Source organism: Tasmannia lanceolata, unplaced genomic scaffold (genome assembly GCF_043159265.1).
Source record: "Tasmannia lanceolata isolate RefF3 unplaced genomic scaffold, GAP_Taslan_0.1 ptg000025l, whole genome shotgun sequence".
NCBI classification, from domain to species: domain Eukaryota; kingdom Viridiplantae; phylum Streptophyta; class Magnoliopsida; order Canellales; family Winteraceae; genus Tasmannia; species Tasmannia lanceolata.
This window is the reverse complement of record NW_027518702.1, coordinates 2,198,209-2,217,132: the sequence shown is the minus strand read 5'-3', so window position 1 is coordinate 2,217,132 and position 18,924 is coordinate 2,198,209. Positions and strand designations below refer to the sequence as shown.

The 18,924-nt window shown below is 38.6% G+C and overlaps 1 protein-coding gene across 1 annotated transcript; it reads left to right on the top strand.

Annotated features, from left to right (window-relative positions):
- Positions 1 to 16,229: 16,229 nt before the first annotated feature.
- Positions 16,230 to 17,090, top strand: LOC143858248 (uncharacterized). The gene is made up of 2 exons (XM_077368904.1): positions 16,230 to 16,719; positions 16,771 to 17,090. Exons 1-2 carry the CDS (start codon positions 16,230 to 16,232, stop codon positions 17,088 to 17,090), a joined length of 810 nt encoding a protein of 269 aa, XP_077225019.1.
- Positions 17,091 to 18,924: the final 1,834 nt, after the last annotated feature.

Genomic DNA, 18,924 nt, shown 5'->3' with positions numbered 1-18,924 from the left:
GGAGCGGCGAGAGACGGCGAGAGACCGAGAGAGACTGAGAGAAGGAGGGAGCGACGGGAGTGGAGAAAAGAAAACTAGGGTTTCTGTTGTGTTTTGATTTGTGAATATTTTGGTTTTTTAACTTTTTAGTTTTAAGTTAAAACTTATAAGTTATAGGGGGTGAATTAAAATGGGCGTGGGGTGATTTTATCAAATGAGGAGTGGCACTTAAGGACTTAAGGTGAGGGTCGGTTCGCGGTTCAGGAATCCCAAACCCAGAACCGAACCAAATTTGCACCGGTTCCCAGAGTTCTGAACCGGAACCGAACCATATACATATGGAACTGAACCGAACCGAACCATATGTGCCGGTTCGGTTCGGTTCCTCGGTTCGAACCGGAACCATGTCCACCCCTAGTAGCAACAAGGGAGTGTTCGGTAAGGCTTCCCATTCTCTCCCGAGAATTCGAGAGGAAACGGGATAATGAGAATTTTCAGAAGCAAATTTTAGTTGCTTGGAAAAATCTTGTCATTCCGTATAACCTATATCAGATATACATCGGAACCTAAAGAAACGGGCCTAGTGGGTTGGTTTACCGAACATAATGAACCGAGATATTTGGGATTTCTCATCCAGCGCACCCTAAAACATACGTGGAGAATGGTTGCCAAACGCACCCGAAGTTGAAACAACTTCCTAGGGCTGCAACTTGGACCTGACCTGAAAGTAACATAGGTCGGGTTTAGAAATCATGGATCTTGCTTAGGGACGAGTTTTAAATTAGAAAACCTGACTCAATCTTGGGTAGGGCCACCAGGTTTAAAGAAAAAAAAAACTTGAAACCCGACCCGATTCATATGGGTGTGTGACTTTCTTAAATATCTCTTCATTAACACAGTAAATTATTTTCCAATATATTTAATGGCGTCCTATATCTGACTGCACAAACTAGATTCGCAGAACCTGTAATCTTGCGCTCACAGAAAAAGCGTCAGCGGGCCCAGAGTTGTGGCTCCGGACGACCACTTCGACACTCAAGTCAGAGACGGGCAATCACAGACATTGACGGGAAATGGGAGAGGGCTAAGTCAAGTTACCAGACCAAAATGGAAGAGAGGGAGAGTTGGATTTCTTTGCTTGAGGGTGGGAGAATAAAATCGTGGGGACATCAATCAGACCCTAGATTTAACCCACGTGGAGCTTGATGCTAGCGAATAAACACGTGGAGATGTGATTTCCGATGATTCTGGGCGAAGATCGTGGATGGTGATTTAGGCGGGATGTTTTGAATAAAAAAACTGCGCCTTACGTGTAACGGCCGTCCGGATTTCCCGTTTGGGGTGTGATCCCCGCGATTGTGTTTGATTTCCTTGGTGGTTCGGTACCGCTCAAGGGTGAAGTATCAAGGATGTTCGATTAATGTTTGTTACCGAGTGTTGCTGAGGGGACTGCGTCGATCCAGCAGAATAGTGGAGAAGGGGCTTGAAGTTCGGTGCCGGATATTCCGATTTTATCCCTAACAATATTAATGCAAATGTCTTCATTGAGGCGATCATGTCTATTATGTGAAAATATAGTGTCCTTAAATTTATATACTTGATGACATAAATTTAGAGATTTTTGGTTTTTAAGATTTGTTTTCTTCTATGCAATCTTTAAAATTTGTCACTATCAAATCTGACCTGACCCGACCCAACCCAATTTGAGAAACTATCTTGGGTAGGGTCGGGTTTATGAATATCGAGTTTTCCTGTAAAAAATTAGACCCGACCCGACACGAGATAATTCTCATGTAGGGTAGGGTTTTGGGAAACCCGACCCGGCCGACCTAAGTTTCACCCCTACAACTTCCCAAGAATCAATTTTGTACTCATTATTAACTCTCAAAATCCAAAATAAAGACACTCTTAATTTAGATTATCTTAACCTTTACTATTATATAGAGAAAAGCTAAAACTAAAGAGCACCCTTGCAAAAACCAGCTGCAAGGGTAGCCCCATTGGATTCACGTCATCAAAGTGCATTTATAATGGTACTGAAAAATGCAAAAATAATGGAATAATAATTCACTTTGATGACGTTGGATCCAATTGGGGTGACCTTGTGGCTGGTTTTGGCAGGGCGCCCTTCAGTTGAGCATTCATCTATTATCTAATATTATTATTGGATAAAGGTTTATGAGCTATAGCTCATATAGCTTACCTGAGCTATACACTCTAAATAGGGTGGTGCATATGTTGTTTGGGTTATGTTACATATTGATTCTATAGGACCTAACATAGATAGGGTGTGCCTAAGAAATCATCTCCATAGGATCATAGTAAGTGTTGATTTGTGGAAGTTTAAAATGGACGTCTAGAAAGTGGGTCTATTTTGTGCTTCTACAGAATGAATGGCAAGGATGATTGTATGGAGATAGTTTGTTAGGAACACCCTATCTATGTCAGGTTCTATATAATGAATGGGTTGGATGAGTCAAACAACATGGGAGATGGTGTATTTATAATGGGTAGCTCAGAAACCTTGCCCCCTATTATTATATGCTATTATATTATGAGGAATGATAAAGTAAAGCGCACCGCACTTTTTTTACAAGGAATTTATCTTGAAACTCGTGCCCAGCTGAAATTTTATTGAAAGAATAAAAGAAGGGGCAATGATAAATTCATACCCCATGCAGTACACATGTGCCCCACTTATAGCGTGATTTGCCGTCAAAAAACGTTAAAAGTCGAGCAATGTTCACGTCAAATCACGCTATAAGGGGGCGCATGCGTACTGCAGGGGGTGCGAATTTAAACCAAAATGAAAGAAGCTTTGCTCCTTTAGATAAAAAATGAATCTTAGTTATTGGTAATCGTTATTGAATCATGGGGTTTATCCGTGGTAATTTTGATTTGAGTCGAATTCATAATTGTTCGAATTGTGTAATCCCCAATTACTGACATTGGCAACCGACCCAAAGCAATTTGATTATCATTCAATTCGTGACGATCATAAGTGGAAAGTTCAAATTCTTCAGTCATTGATAAACAGTTTGTTGGACAATTAGTCCAAATAATCCCGTACCATGACGTATTTGAGATAGTAGTAATTAGTGACAAAAGAATACTTGTACAAACCTGTGAAGTGATCCCATCTCCAACGGTTCAAAGATAGAAAGAATTTTAATATTCTAAACCATTCATGAACATCACAGTAAATATGATTATGACATTTACAGCTCCCACATAAATAAGGAGCTATGCATCAACTACTAAATAGGAGTTAGATGGAATATGGAATAACGATATACAAACAAGAACCAATCCCAATGAAAGGGCAGAAGAAATTGGATGGGTAAGTAATACTACTCCTACAAAACAAGTGGAAAACTACTTAAAATGAATACCAGAGATGTCGTAGAAATACTAACGAAAATTAAGCAGAGAGTAGCTTCCTCGCACCATCCGATCCAAGATCTGTGCACAAAAATTCCATCCCCACTGTGAGCATGCCTTTTTTAAAAACATTTTGTTGTTTTGCCCATTTAAAAAAGAGTTGTAAGAATGCCCTCACTCCTAGACTCATTTACAGTATTATGCCATCCTCCCTTTAAGTGTGAGAACACCCTTGAGTCTCTTTAAATTTACAAGGATCAATTACCAATGGGGGACAAAATTTAGGTGGAATTATCAACAGGACCCATGATTTTCAGAAATTATCAACGAGGGACAAAAGAGGTCTTGTCATTAAAAGCTGGAAGAAAATGCCCTTTTCTTAAGCAACACGTTTTGCTTTTCCACTTTTCCCTCTTCCCTCTTCCCTCTTCCCTCTTATTTCCCTCTTTTTTTTTTTACTTTTTCATTTTCAACTTTGTTTTTTTTTTTTACCTTACCAGTCATCTTCTTCATCATTTAGCCACCATTGGAGGCGGGAAAACTCGAAAATTTGAAACGTGAGTTCATTCCCATCTATCTCTCAATATCTAGGTTTTGTTTTTTTATTTGTTTTAGCGTTTTGCATTTCTCCTTCTCCCTTTCAATGGAGGATGAGGAAGATGAATCGTAGGGTAGAAAGAAAAAAAACGTGAAAATGAACGAGTGAAAAAAAACAGGAAGTTAAAACATGTTCATAAGGGACTTGATAAGCTCATTCGGAATTTGGTAACCCCATTTTGATACTGGATAACCCCATCCCCAGAGACTTGAAAACCCCCTTCCAAAACTCCAGTACCCTTGGGCAATTTTAAGGAACTTGATAAGCCCATTCGTAAATTGGTAACCCCATTTTGATACTAGATAACCCCAATCCCAAATACTTGAAAACCTTCTTCCAAAACTCTAGTACCATCCACCTTCGAAAATTGATAACCCCATTTTGATACTTGATAACCCCAATCCCAGAGACTTGAAAACCCCATTCCAAAACTCCAGTACCCTCGGCCAATTTTCAAGGACTTGATAAGCCCATTCAGAAATTGGTAACCCCATTTTTGATACTAGATAACCCCAATCCTAGAGACTTGAAACCCCCCTTCCAAAACTCTAGTATCCTTAGCCAATTTTCAGGGACTTGATCACCCCATTCCGAAATTGGTAACCCCATTTTTATACTAGATAACCCCAATCTTAGAGACTTGAAAACCCCCTTCCAAAACTCCAGTACCCTCGGCCAATTTTCAAGCACTTGATAAGCCCATTCGAAAATTGGTAACCCTACTTTTGAGAGTTACTAATCCCCTTCCAGAGAGTTGATAAACCCCTTATGCTACAAAACCCCCTGCCTATAGCAACTCTTCTAATGGCATTACAATTATGCTCATGATAGAAATAACAAAAGAAATGGATGTTATTTTCATTAAATGTGCTTCATGTATTACATCCCAATTTGTGTATTACAAAAAAAATTAAAAAAAATTAAGTAAATCAAAAAATGTGTAGCCATCCATTCATGTATTACATCAACTTTTTCTTATACGACCACTTGTCTTCCAAAAAAGTGAGTGAAGCCATCCATGCATTATCTCCAGAATTCATCCTAAAATACAAATCGCTTAAACCCTAAACAAGATAAATAAAAAATAGAGGAATGAAAAATAGTGCAAAACCCTAAAAAAAAAAGAAAAACAAAACCTAAATACAAAGAGATAGATGGTAAGAACTCAACATTCAAGTTTTCAAGATTTGCCAGCAACAATGGTGGCTAAACAAGGAGGAAGATGACTAGTAGGGTAAAAATAAAAAAAGGTGATAATGGAAAAGTAAAAGAAGAGAGAAGGAAAAAACAAGGTCAAAACGTGTTGTAAGTGCCAAAGGGCATTTTCGTCCAGCTGTTACTGACAAGACCTCTTTTGTCCCTCGTTGATAATTTTTGAAGAGCATGAGTCCTATTGATAATTTTGCCTAATGTTTGTCCCCCATTGGTAATTGCTCCAATTTACAATAGCATGCCATTGAGCCCTAAAAATGAGCCTTTATTCTTTCCTTTTATATTTTCACTCCAAATCTCCAAAATTCCCTAAAAAACCTCCTCCAAATAGCCAAATCGATGCAAATAAAAGATCTCTCATCCAAACCTTCCATCCCCCACTTAGAATCTCAATCAATCTTATTTTCCTCTCAGTTTAGAATTGATTTTCTTCCCAAAACCAATACAAATCTGACTTCCTCAACAGCTTCCTTCTTAAAAACACAACATTCTCACAAGAGAAACTCACATGAACAAACTCTTCTCTTCAAGCATTTTCTTCCATTTTCAACCCCTCTTGTGTAACCTTTTCGTCATTTTAAAGCCAGGGAAGCAGTATCCAATGACATTTTCAGCATCTTCAAACATCCCACATAGGCTCACCTTCACCTTGATTACTCTTCTTCTTCAGCCTGCATACGAGGCTCACGGTTGGACGGCCATCTCTTCAAAAAGGGGGAAGGCCTGAATATTTCATTTTACCCATCTTATTCATGACTTATTTGTACTGATAAAACCATTTTGTTTGTGATTCATTTTGTACTCATCTTATTCAGATTTGCTCATGTTATGTTGTCATCTCACTTGGAGTTTTTCTATACTTAATTCATTTGTACTCATTGCGTCATCACATTAAGGTCTGCGTACAATCATTTATCACCTGATTCTAGGGCTGCAACTCGGGTCGGCGGGTCGGGTTTTGAAGAACCCAACCCTACCCGAGAAATATCTCGGGTCGGGTTGGGTCAGGTTTTTTCCGGAAAACCCACGATTCCCAAACCCGACCCTACCCATGATAAATCTTGGGTCGGGGTCGGGTTTTTTACGTTGACGCAATTTTTTAAGGAACACTCTTGTTTGGCAAGGCAACTCAACTCATAGGAGTAGAAAAACTCAAGCATGACAAACTCTTTAGTGCATTAACTAATAACTAGTCAAGAGAGAATAAATTGATGCATTACCAAATGAAAATGATTATACTCATATGAGATAAACAACAAACTATTTAGTGCATTAACTATTTAGTTGAAACTTGAAACCCTAGAGCTAAAGGGGGGAAACGAACAAAAGATGGAAAGAGTTCCTGTGATTGCGTGCCTGCGTGAGTTTTACTTTTAAGTTTTCACTTTTAAAGTAACAAAGTTTTAGAGAAAAAAATACATACTATAACTTAAATAACTCGGTCGGGCCCCTTCAAACCCGGCTCGACCCGAGATTCATGCGGGCTTTTGGATCGTAGGCCCGGTTCGACCCGAAACCTGAGAAACATGAACCCAACCCAAGCTATTTTCGGGTCGGGTCGATGCGAGTCGGGTTTTACCCGACCCAAGTTGCAGCCCTACCTAATTCATATCTCATTGGCATTGATATATTTAGATTGGGAAATGTTATCATCACTACTGTATATTGATGAGGGCACTCCTCAGTTTATTAAAAGTACCTATGGCCTACACCATAGGATGATCCAAACCGTCCATTAGATGGGCCCTGCCCCAAAAATTATTTCCATAGGTTGATCCTAATCCTCCGATCTGAATGCTAGAGGGTTGATCTAAGCCATTATAGATAGGAGGGTTAGGATCAACCTATGGAAATAATTTTTGGGGCACAACATATTTAGGATGTGCTCCATCTAATGGATGGTTTGGATCATCCTAATGGAGGGTTGATCGATTAACATATTGTTTACTTCTTACTAGAAGCTTGTTTTAGAATATTTCATCCCTTAACTCCGGCATATACTCGTGTGGGCAACCATTTTTAACTCTAAATCCTAATTATTGCATAGATCAATCTAGTTACCCTTATTGAGCTATTTACATGAACCTAAAATCCTAGATTTCTTGGTTTCCTTGCTATATTGAACTTGGCTCGCCTCTAAATCTCGAACTTGGCTCACCTCTAGATCAATCTGACTCGTTCTTTATCTCTCTACAACCTGATTTCAGGTCTGTCATAAATCTCTTTTAATTTTGCCTTCTACTTGCTGTTTATGATCACAGAGAGATGCCCGCATGTGAGTGAATTCATATAATATATTGCATTTGTATGTTGTCAACTTACATTTGGGATATTTCTTAATCTGGGTTTTATATTTTTCATCAGTTCCATGCCTTCAAGTTTTAAAATTTTTGGTGATAGCTTTGTTGAATTTGCCTTGAATTTCTCAAAGGCAATTGCCTTGATTACGGTAATGTCCTATTTTATCGTGATATCATGTTTCCTTGTATTCAAGGAAACTCACTGCATATGGGATTCTTGTTATACCTCTTGAACCGGTAACCTCCAAGACGAAAAACCGGATAGGACTCATTGCTCGTGGATTTATTCAACGGGAATAAGAGTAGTGGTGGGTACGACTTGGTGACCGGTAAAGAAAACAAAAAAAGAGCCCAACAGTTGATATTCGACTCTCTTGTGTGGGAGAAGAAAAGAGGATACAAGAGGTAAGTTTCTTGGGGTCTTTCTTAGGCTTGAGGAAGAAGAAGCAATGCTATTATAGGGAGTAAAGGCGCTTGGATCCTAGACGGCGTAGAGATTAATTCTTTTGTAATCCGGAGAAAGCTTGGGCATTTGTAATCCGGTGAATGCTTCTTGTAACCCAATTATTTTTCACATAGTGAAATCTTTTGAAGTCTTCTCCCGTAGTCACACACATCGTGTGGTGAACCACGTAAAATCTTGGTGTTCTTGTGTGCTTTCGCTTGTGGTTTGGCTTGCGTTTTATTTTATTTGTTCTTGCAAATTTACTTCGGCAACGCTGCGTATTGTTAACACATAAATCCAAAAACACACTTTCGTGTTCGGATTGTTAACGGGTCACCGTGGAGGGCTGATTTGACCCCTAATTCCGTAACAAGCTTTTGACTTTTCATCTGATGAATTATATAATTATATTGATTGTGTGTTTGTACACTAAGGACCTATTTGTTTTAGATTATGAGAACCGATTGTGACCCCAAAACTATCTGAAACAAGAAACAACACTACTTTACTTCATTGGAAACAAGTTTGAACTGTGGTAATGACTGCCACTAAAACCTAAACCTTTTAGGTGTGGTCGCTGGACCACTTGTAAAAGTTATAGTGGCGGTTTTTTTGGTTATCAACGGCGGTCATGACTATCGGTAAAAATCATTTTGTTGTAGTGAACCCAAAAGAGGGTGAATTGGGTTTCATAAAAATTCTTGCCCTTGTTAATTATAAATTAAAACCAAAGAGCGAATTCAAACAATTAAGCACAAAAGAAGATAAAAACCAAATACACAAATAAAAGATAGAGATAGAGAGAGAATAGAGTGCTCTGGGATTTATAGTGGTTCGGTTCTCAACCTAGAGGCCTACTCCACTCCACCAAGATAGCTTGATGGCACCCAATCTACTTATGGTGAAGGTTAAACCTTTTACAATCCGAGGATGGTTCCGCGCCTCACCACTTGCAGTCGGAAAAGGCTACGCGTCTCTCAACACTCGTTCTAGCAGATGGCATTGTCTCTCCAAATGCTCGCTAATTACAAAGATGAATCAAGAAAAGAAATAATACAAAATGCCTTTGCAAGGCTACAAGAGATGTATAAAGATGTACAGATGAATCATATATCCAATCCCTTTGTATATAGTTCAATGGAGGCTCCATGGGGTTTCCAACTCAAAATTATATTCAAAATGGGTCTTGGAGTATTAGAATTGAGTTTCAAGGGTTGGGAAACCCTTATATAGGCTCTAGACACAAAACTAGCCGTTTTAGGGGCAATTCCATAAATTCCAAGCAATATGAAAAAGTAGCCGTTATAGCCCTAACGGTCACATTGGTCGCCAGACCCGGTCGACCGAGGAACAGTTTCTGTTCATTTTTTATATTTTCGGCCCAATGGCCTCTCAGTCGACTGACAGTCGACCGGTTCGTTTTTCCCTTCTTTGGGTTTTTCATTTTGGCTTCTTTTGGGCTTTGTTCCATGGTTTTTTATCTCCCACTTTAACATTCTTTGGGACCTTATTTTAGTTGTCTTGGAGCCTCTAAAGCACCTATGCTTGGGGATTGGACTTTTACATTCTAAACACTTCAAACTATAGAATCTTCAACTAGATCTTCTAGGCTTCAAGTAGGGCAATCTTGGATCTTATAAGGCTTCTTTAAGCTTCTTTTGATGCTCCATTTATGATCCAATGCCTTGATCGAAGCTCCCTTGATTTTTCTCAAATACAAATATAGATTTCTACAACTTACGAGCAAACTCATTAGTATCAAAATCACTAGTGTTTGGAATCATGAAATGCTAAGGATTGAACCTTTGGGCTTACAATGTGTATTAGGACAGCCATCCATCTATTTTATGAAAGAGAAGAAGTCATTATTCTTACTTCCTATTTTGTTCTATCAAAAAACCTATTTTAAGTGTTCCTGTTTTGTTCTTTCATTTGGTTATTCTTTATACTAATATTATTTCAAAAGTTTCTGACGATTGAATCGCTTCTCTAAGTCTGTACTTTGATGCTAATCAAACCCTCCGGATTGTGATGGATTTTGCAGCAACAGTTCTGCCTATCCATTGGTGATGGCACCTCACCCATCTGTACCAGATTGTTGTGGTCAATGCGATTGAGCCGTTGCGCATGGAGCATGACCTTTGAAGCCATGCAGACGGACCTTCGAAATTCAGTTTTTATTTTATTTTAATGTTTTTCCCCTTATTAGATACTTGGTTTTATAGTAGACATGGTAGCTATTAGATGCTTGGTTTTTATAGTAAACATGGGAGTGAGAATATTCTGTGCAGAAATATATGCTATCACGATATACTTTTGTGTGACATATCTAGCACATATTTGTAAGATCAATACCTACTTAGCAGTTAACGCTTTTCTTTGCAAAAATCCCCTGAAAGACACCCTGTTTGTTTTGGATTTTGAGAAGTGATTTGTGAGTCCAAAACTGACTATTGGTCTCAAATCCAATAATCAGTTTTGGACTTGCAATCACTTCTCATTCTAGGATTATCCAATCCTACATACCTTCTTAGCAATTCAGCTCGTGGTTGCAAATCAGATAGAACCACCTTTTCTCTTTCTTTTTTTTTATTTGCATTTAAATCACATTTTAGTATAATTTATAATTTACAATTCCGTTTGGATTGCAAGAAAAACGTTTCTGGTAAAAACACTTTTTGACTGTTTGAATTACCAAGCTGAAAAGGAAAAAAATTTCCAAAAAAAAAAAAAAAAACCTTTTTCTTGTGTTTTGTTTACGGGAAAAACTTCTTTCAACTTCAATCTAATGCCACAACCCACGACCAGTGACTTGCAACCAATAGACAAAAAGTTGATGCACTCTACATGGTTAAATAGACATATATATATTTACAATTTATAAGTTTGAAGTAAACCAATTAACATGATTTAAAAAATAGAATAACAGATCTTGTATTAAAACAAGTTTCATAAGAGCAATGTTTCAGCTACTATAATAACTTATATGCCTTAAAAATAGAATAACATATCTTGTATTTAAACAAATGCCATAAGAACCATGTTTGCCGAGAGTTACTACAACCGTCAAAGAGTCTTTTTTAAGTAGAATATGAGATCAAAGCACAGAAGGAACAAAGTCAAGAAGCAAAATAACAAATCACAAAGCATGAAGAGAACTTTTTCTCTTGAATATTTTAATCAAAAACTAGTGAACAAGCCGTGCGATGCACGGGGTGTCAAAAGAAACTAACTTTTAAAAATATATGACAGTGGAAAAAATGCATTCAATAAGAAGAAATAAGGCAAAGAATTAAGATAAAAATATATATAAATGTAACAGGGGATAGACACCATCGGCTGTGCCTTAAATTTATAGCTACATACTAAAATCCAATTGCAGACACGGGTATTGAATTCTTTTCCATTCAAAAAGAAAAAAAAAGCATTGCAGGCTATCTTACAGAGAAATTATATGTTCATAAGTTCACATCAAAAAGGTCATTTGGAATCTTGCCCAACTGAACACTGGTTTTGCTACCTAACTGAACACATGCAATCCAAAACCCAAGGCTGGAAAGGTGATCATGACAAAAGAATAAAATAGAAGTTCAATACCCGTGCAACAAATACATGGATCAACCAAATTTCTGTAATGGATACCACAGTAAGAAATCAGTGTATTGGAAAGACATCTCTAACAATTTAAGATACTCAAATGTGTTATAGAATCAAGATAAGCCAGCAATTAAAAAAGGAGTATAGATGCACCTCTGTGAGACCACCAGGAGAACGATGAAATCCTCGTGAATGACGATTGCCAAAAGTCTTTTCGTATTCTAGAGAGAGAGAGAGAGAGAGAGAGAGAGGTGGGGAGGTGCGAAAATCCTTTTTCTTTCTCTTTAAATCGTAAGTAATAAAGAGGGAGAGAGATTATAGGAGATTTAATTGGCTGCTACGGATAGGCCATGCGTCCAAATCCTCCCCACTTTCTCTTTATACCGTAAAAAATAAAGAGAGAGAGAGAGAGAGAGAGAGAGAGAGAGAGAGAGAGAGAGAGAGAGAGAGAGAGAGAGAGAGAGAGAGAGAGAGAATTAATTGGTTGCTAAAATGTAAAAAATAAAGAGGGAGAGAGATTATAGGAGATTTAATTGGTTGCTATAGATAGGCCATGCGTCAAAATTCTCTCCCACTTTCTTTTTAAAATGTAACTAATAAAGAGGGAGAGAGAGATTATAGGAGATTTCATTGGTTGCTATGGAGAGAAATAAGGAAGTTGTGGAATTCCTTTTCAAAGTAGACGTTGGAAAGAGCGGTAAAACGTAACTAATAAAGAGGGAGAGAGATTATATGAGATTTAATTGGTTGCTATATATGGAGAGAAAAATAAGGAAGTTGTGGAATTCCTTTTCAAAGTAGACGGTGGAAAGAAAGGTTCTCACGTGGCACAACCACGTTGGTTGCAAAAGAGATCAACGATTGCCCTGTGGAGCAAGTAAGGCTTACAGTTCCGGTTACAGATGACCCGACATTGCGAACAATAACGTTCAAAAGGTGTAAGGAGTTACAAGCTGTGTTCTTGTATCTTTTGTAAATCAATTCTTCGATTATCGACAAAATCCAATTAGCATTGATTCTCTATGCGCACAGATGATATCATCAGGCTTCCATTAGGAAACCTGATGATATCAACTCTTCCAACCAAATCCATGAGAATTCCAGGAACAAAATGGACTATGTCGTTGAATCCCGGGCCTTTCAACATAAAAGAGCATGTTTTAATTACCATCCTCGCTGACTCGGCAATTTTTTCTTTTGCACTGCTTGTAGTTTCGATAGTAATGTTTTTTATCATCAGAGAATTAACCCTTTAGAGCTACATACTAAAATCCAATTACAAGCACAGCTATTGAATTCTTTTCCATTAAAAAAAAACATTGCAGGCTATCTTACACAGAAATTACATGTTCATAAGTTCACATCAAGGAGGTCATTTGGAGTCTTGTCCAACTGAACACTGGTTTTGCCATGCAATCCAAAACCCAAGGCTAGAAAGGTGATCATGACAAAAGAATAAAATTGAAGTTCAGTACCCATGCAACAAATATATGGATCAACCAAATTTCTCTAATGGATAATCACATTGAATCATGGAATATTAGCCACAATAAGAAATCAATGTATAGGAAAGACATCTCTAACATTTTAAGATAGTCAAATATGTTATAGAATCAAGATAAGTCAGAAATTAAAAAAGGAGTATAAATGCACCTCTGTGAGACATCCAGGAGAACGATGAAATCCTCGTGAATGACGATTGCCAAAATCCTTTTTCTTTCTCTTTAAAACGTAACTAATAAAGAGGGAGAGAGATTATAGGAGATTTAATTGGTTGGAATGGAGAAAAATAAGGAAGTTGTGGAATTCCTTTTCAAAGTAGACGGTGGAAAGAGGGGTAAAACGTAATTAGTAAAGAGGGAGAGAGATTATAGGAGATTTAATGAGTTGCTATGGAGAGAAATAAGGAAGTTGTGGAATTCCTTTTCAAAGTAGACGGTGGAAAGAGGGGTTGCCACGTGGCACAAACACGTTGTGCGACATTCAGCTTTATTTATATACTAGTGAGGAAGCCCGTGCGATGCACGGGGCAAACCAACAAAAGCAGTACTTAGGTACTGAGAAAGAAAAGAGAAAGAAAAAAAATAGGCCTAAATTGATCCATCAATGAACATTAAAAAGAAAAAAATTGGCCAATTTAGAAGTCTATGTAGGTAGATACCAATTTTGTGCAGTGATAAATCGACTCACAAATATCTTAAATCGACCCCATGTGTCTATCTCTCTCCTCTTTCTCTCTCTAACCCAGAGGAGAGAGAAAGACACATGGGGAGTCAATTTAAGATATATGGGGGTCGATTTTAGTATTTCTCTCCCTCTCACACGTTTCCAAACCATAAAATTAAGACTTTCAAATAGTAATCTAATAAAATCCCTAAAACTTCTACCAAAACAATAATAATTGGCCCTTTTAATCTTCAACCAAACCTCCAACAAAATCTCTAATCTATCCATATCCCAAATTTTCTCCAACTCTCTCTCTCTCTCTCTCTCTCTCTCTCTCTAAAACCTAGCTCTCATTGTCTAAAATTCCCAACTCAATCTTAAATCAATTAGGGCCAATTTGGATGCCGAGAAGATTTTGATTTGGAATTCTCACATTTACTGCCCTTTTGCGTTGACATTTGGATCCCGATCAAATCCTTGAATTTCCAATTCAGCGATTCACAGTGAAAAAATTAAATTTCCAAATAAGCTGTGGAAATAAGAAATTAGAAATCCACAGATCTGGCAGTTTCCTTCACCCTCTTGGCTCCTGAACCTCTCCCCTGCAGCAGGAATTACCCCCTTCCCTCTCTGTCTCCCTCAACATGAGCTGGCAGATCTATTCATTTTTGTACTAAAAACTCAATTCCAAATCCAAATACAAAATTTGAGGTATCCAAATGGACCCTTAGTGAAATCTGGAACTACCTATAACATTCCTAAATAACCCCCTCGCTTAAAACTCTCCATGGATAGGTATTGATAGGATTCAATTACATTTGCTTAAATTTTGATTTTTCAGAAAATTCAAAAATTAGAATAAAGTTTGCTATGAATGTCCACTAAAATATGAATAAATAGATACCCTTCCTTATTATTATTATTAGAATGTGAAAAGATATGAATCATAAAATTAAGAAAAAAATACGGTATATAGAGGCAAACCCATGGGTTGAAGTGTAATTTGAAAAAAAAAACCACTACGAATTGAGGATATGATAAATGAACCCCTTTTCCTCTCTTAGGACACCCAGCAGCTGCATTGTACGTGCCAATCAGGTCACTTCATTCCTTAAATGTGAAGTTTTCATTTACAGATACACTGTAGTAATGAAAAGGGGCGCATTTATCATTTCCCGAAATTGGAAATTGACTTCTAATATAATCTTGATCTTAGCCATGGAATTATGGATGTCCTTCATTATGAATTGAGACCCTAGGTTGAAGAATGAGAGGAGGACATGTCAAAACATGAAGCTGAATAGACTAATTCTTCATTTCTTGTTATTTTTCCTTGAGAAGAATGGATGTGGTTTTCTGTTACGGCTCAGTTTTCTCTTCCTATTTTCTCTCCATCAGATTAGTAGTTTCTTTTGTTAGAAGATTTAGTTTTATTTCCTAGGAGTCCTAGTTTAGAAAGAGTCCTTTTCTTAGGTTGTTCTACTTTAGAAAGAGCCCTTTCCTTAGTTGGTTTCTTAAAGAGACAATAATGAATATGTATTGAAAATTGCTTGTGGGAATAAACAGAAAAGAGTTATTTTAATATTGTGCATCTGCACCAGAGGAATCCCTTCCCCTCTTAAAATTGTGGGAGTTTGCTCGTTTGATCTTTTTTTCTTGCAGGTTGCCCTTGATAGGTAGTTCGATCCTATCATCTGGTATCAGAGCCTTGGTTCTTGCATGCCAAGAAAGCCTAGCAAGATGGAAGAGCGTGTGGGAAAGTTGGAAGAAGAGGTTGCCCTGGTATCGTACGTCCTGAACGAGCTCCGGGAATCTATGAAAAATAAGTTCGATACTATTGCGAATTTGATAGAACGATTGATGATAGGGAGTCTAGCTACTACTCATTCAGTTTCTATTGGCAATAATCAAGGTATTGTCGTTGACAGTCGAATCCAGACTCGCTTTACACGAATTGATTTTCCCAAGTTCAAGGGTCAAGATCCGACGGAATGGGTCTATAAGGCAGAACAATTTTTTGCCTATCATAGGACACCTGACGATCAAAAAGTATTGTTGGCCTCTTTTCACCTAGATGGAGCTGTGTCCCAGTGGTTCCAATGGTATCACAACGTGCAGCCGAGCCTCACATGGAACGAGATGATTGATGCCCGCTATGTTCGTTTTGGTTTGACAGATTATGACAATTTTCATGGAGCTCTATCGAAGATCCAACAAAAGGGGACCTTGCAGGCCTACCAAGAAGAATTTGAAAGACTTGCTAACCGGGTAACCGGTTGGACAGAAGAAGCATTGATAGGCAGTTTTGTACAAGGGCTGCGTGAAGAGATTGGACTGGAGGTTATGATGTTCAAGCCATCTTCATTGACGTATGCTATGGGGTTAGCACGCCAATAGGATGCCAAGTTGCAACGCCTACGTCGGGTGGATCGAATTACTCAGAGCCGCTACAACTCAACAAACATCGAAGCAACACATGTAGCAGATTTCGTAGCCTAAGGCCCCACCAAGAACGGTGGTTGCCCCTATTAAACGTCTAACCTTGGCTGAGATGAAGGTTCGACGTGATCAAGGCCTATGCTTTAATTGTGATGAAAAATTTGTTCCGGGGCATCGTTGTAAGACAATGCAAGTGTTTATCCTTGCAAGAGAAGATGATGAGACAACTCCTGATGATGAGGGAACTACAGAGAATGAGGATAATATTCCAAAAGTGTCATTATATGCGTTGGCTAGCGTTACAAGTGCACAAACCATGAGGTTGCAAGCCTTCATTAAGAAACAGGTGGTGAGTGTGTTAATTGACACCGACAGCACACATAACTTTGTGGCGGCAGAATTGGTTCAAAGGTTGGGTTATTCGATGAAATTGGGTCCAAGCTTCGAAGTTTTAGTAGCCAATGGTAACAAGTTAAGATGTCATGAAATTTGTGAGCGTGTGTGCATCAACCTTGGAGGTTTGGAACTTATAACAGATTTGTATGCCTTGCCATTACATGGATCTGACATTGTTTTGGGAGTTCAATGGTTGAAGTCACTAGGTACTATTATTTAGAATTTTGAAAACCTTAGAATGACCTTTGATTATCTAGGAGAGCAGCACACTTTACGTGGGATTCAAAATTCCAAAGTGCAAACTGTGGAAGGCAAGGAGTTGACTCAGTTACTGAAGCAAAAGTCATGGGGATTTTTGGCTCAAATTGATTTTAATACCCAACTTGAAGAAGGCAAGAATACACATGAGGATCTTGCAATATTACTAGAAGAATACCATGATGTATTTCAAGAACCAAAGGGGCTCCCACCTCATCATTCTCATGATCATCATATTCCATTGAAGTCTGGAGCGCAACCTGTCAATGTGAGACCCTACCGTTACCCACATTTGCAGAAAATGAGATTGAAAAATTAGTTCGAGAAATGCTTGAGACTGGAGTGGTTCGCCCTAGCAAGAGCCCATTTTCTTCCCCAGTACTATTGGTGAGGAAGAAGGACGGGTCGTGGAGGATGTGTATCGACTACATGTCCCTCAATCAAGTCACCATAAAAGATAAGTTTCCTACCCCTACTATTGATGAATTATTAGATGAACTACATGGAGCGAAGTTTTTCTCAAAATTGGATTTGAGATCCGGGTACCATCAAATACGTGTGCATGAATCTGATATTCCTAACACAGCATTTCACACTCATGAAGGTCATTATGAATTTTTAGTTATGCCCTTCGGGTTGACTCATGCTCCGTCAACATTTCAAAGTCTTATGAATGAGGTTTTTCGTGACCATTTATGCAAATTTGTCCTAGTATTCTTCGATGATATATTGATATATAGTAAGTGTTGGACGGATCATCTCAATCATGTCCAAATAGTTCTGGATAAGTTGCGGCACCATCATCTGGCGGATAAACGTTCAAAATGCTCTTTCGGCCAAATATGCATTGAATATTTGGCTCACATAATTTTGGGAGAAGGAGTTGCAGCTGACCCTGAGAAGATCCGTGCCATGGAAGAGTGGCCACATCCTACCAATTTGAAATCATTGCGTGGTTTTTTGGGTTTAACAGGATATTACAGGAAATTTGTGAAAGGCTACGGTGAGATTACTAAACCACTTACTGTGCTCTTACGCAAAGATGGGTTCCATTGGAATGAGGAAGCGGAAGGGGCATTTGTGAAGCTTAAGGCTGCTATGTCATCCACCCCCGTGATGGCTCTACCAGATTTTTCACGGCCATTCGATATAGAATGTGATGCTTCTGGAACAGGCATTGGAGGTGTGTTGATGCAAGATGGGCGGCCCATTGCATTTTGTAGCAAGGTCCTATCCAGCCAACATTCGTCATTGTCTACATATGAGCGTGAGATGCTTGCCCTTGTTCACATGGTAACCACATGGCGTCACTATTTGTTGGGCAGGAAGTCATCAAAGCTTAAAGCATCTCTTAGAGCAACGTGTAGGCTCAACTGCTCAACAAAAATGGGCAGCCAAGCTAATGGGATATGATTATGAAATCTTATATCAAAGGGGTAAGGAGAACCTTGCAGCTGATGGGTTATCACGACAATTTGAGAATGGGTCAGTTGAAGCATCAATGTCAGCATTATCTATTCCATATAATACATTGGTGGAGGATATATGTAAAGAGCTGGAGCATCACCATGATACAAAAGAATTGCTTGACAAGCTTCAAATCAACTCACAAGGGTTGGATGGTTATTCTTGGGACAGGGAAGAATCGTGGTGCCCAAAACATCCAATATCATTGACAAATTGTTACAGGAATTTCACTCAACTACCGAAGCCGGACATTCGGGTCCTTTACGCACATACAAAGGCTTTCAAGATACTTTTATTGGCGAGGAATGAAGAGGCAGGTTAGGGAATATGTGGCTACTTGTGATGTTTTCTAGAGGAACAAATCCGAGAATCTTTCGCCTCCAGGATTGCTTCATCCATTGCCCATTCCAGATTTGATTTGGTCAGATATTTCTATGGGTTTTATCGAAGGGTTACCAAGGTCTCAAGGCCGAACAACTATCATGGTGGTGGTGAACCGTTTGTCTAAATATGCACACTGTATAGCTCTTGCACACCCTTACACAGCCGCTTCGGTGGTGCATGCCTTTGTTCGAGAGGTGGAGCGTCTACATGGCACACCTACATCGATTGTTAGCGATCAAGATAAAGTATTCCTAAGCAATTTTTGGCAGGAGTATTTTCGTCTCCAAGGAACTAAACTGTGT

Coding starts and splice junctions, on each gene's coding strand:
- LOC143858248 (XM_077368904.1), top strand. CDS start 16,230: ATGAAGGTTCGACGTGATCAAGGCCTATGCTTTAATTGTGATGAAAAA. Junction 16,720..16,770: donor TCAATGGTTGAAGTCACTAG/GTACTATTATTT, acceptor TTGATTATCTAG/GAGAGCAGCACACTTTACGT.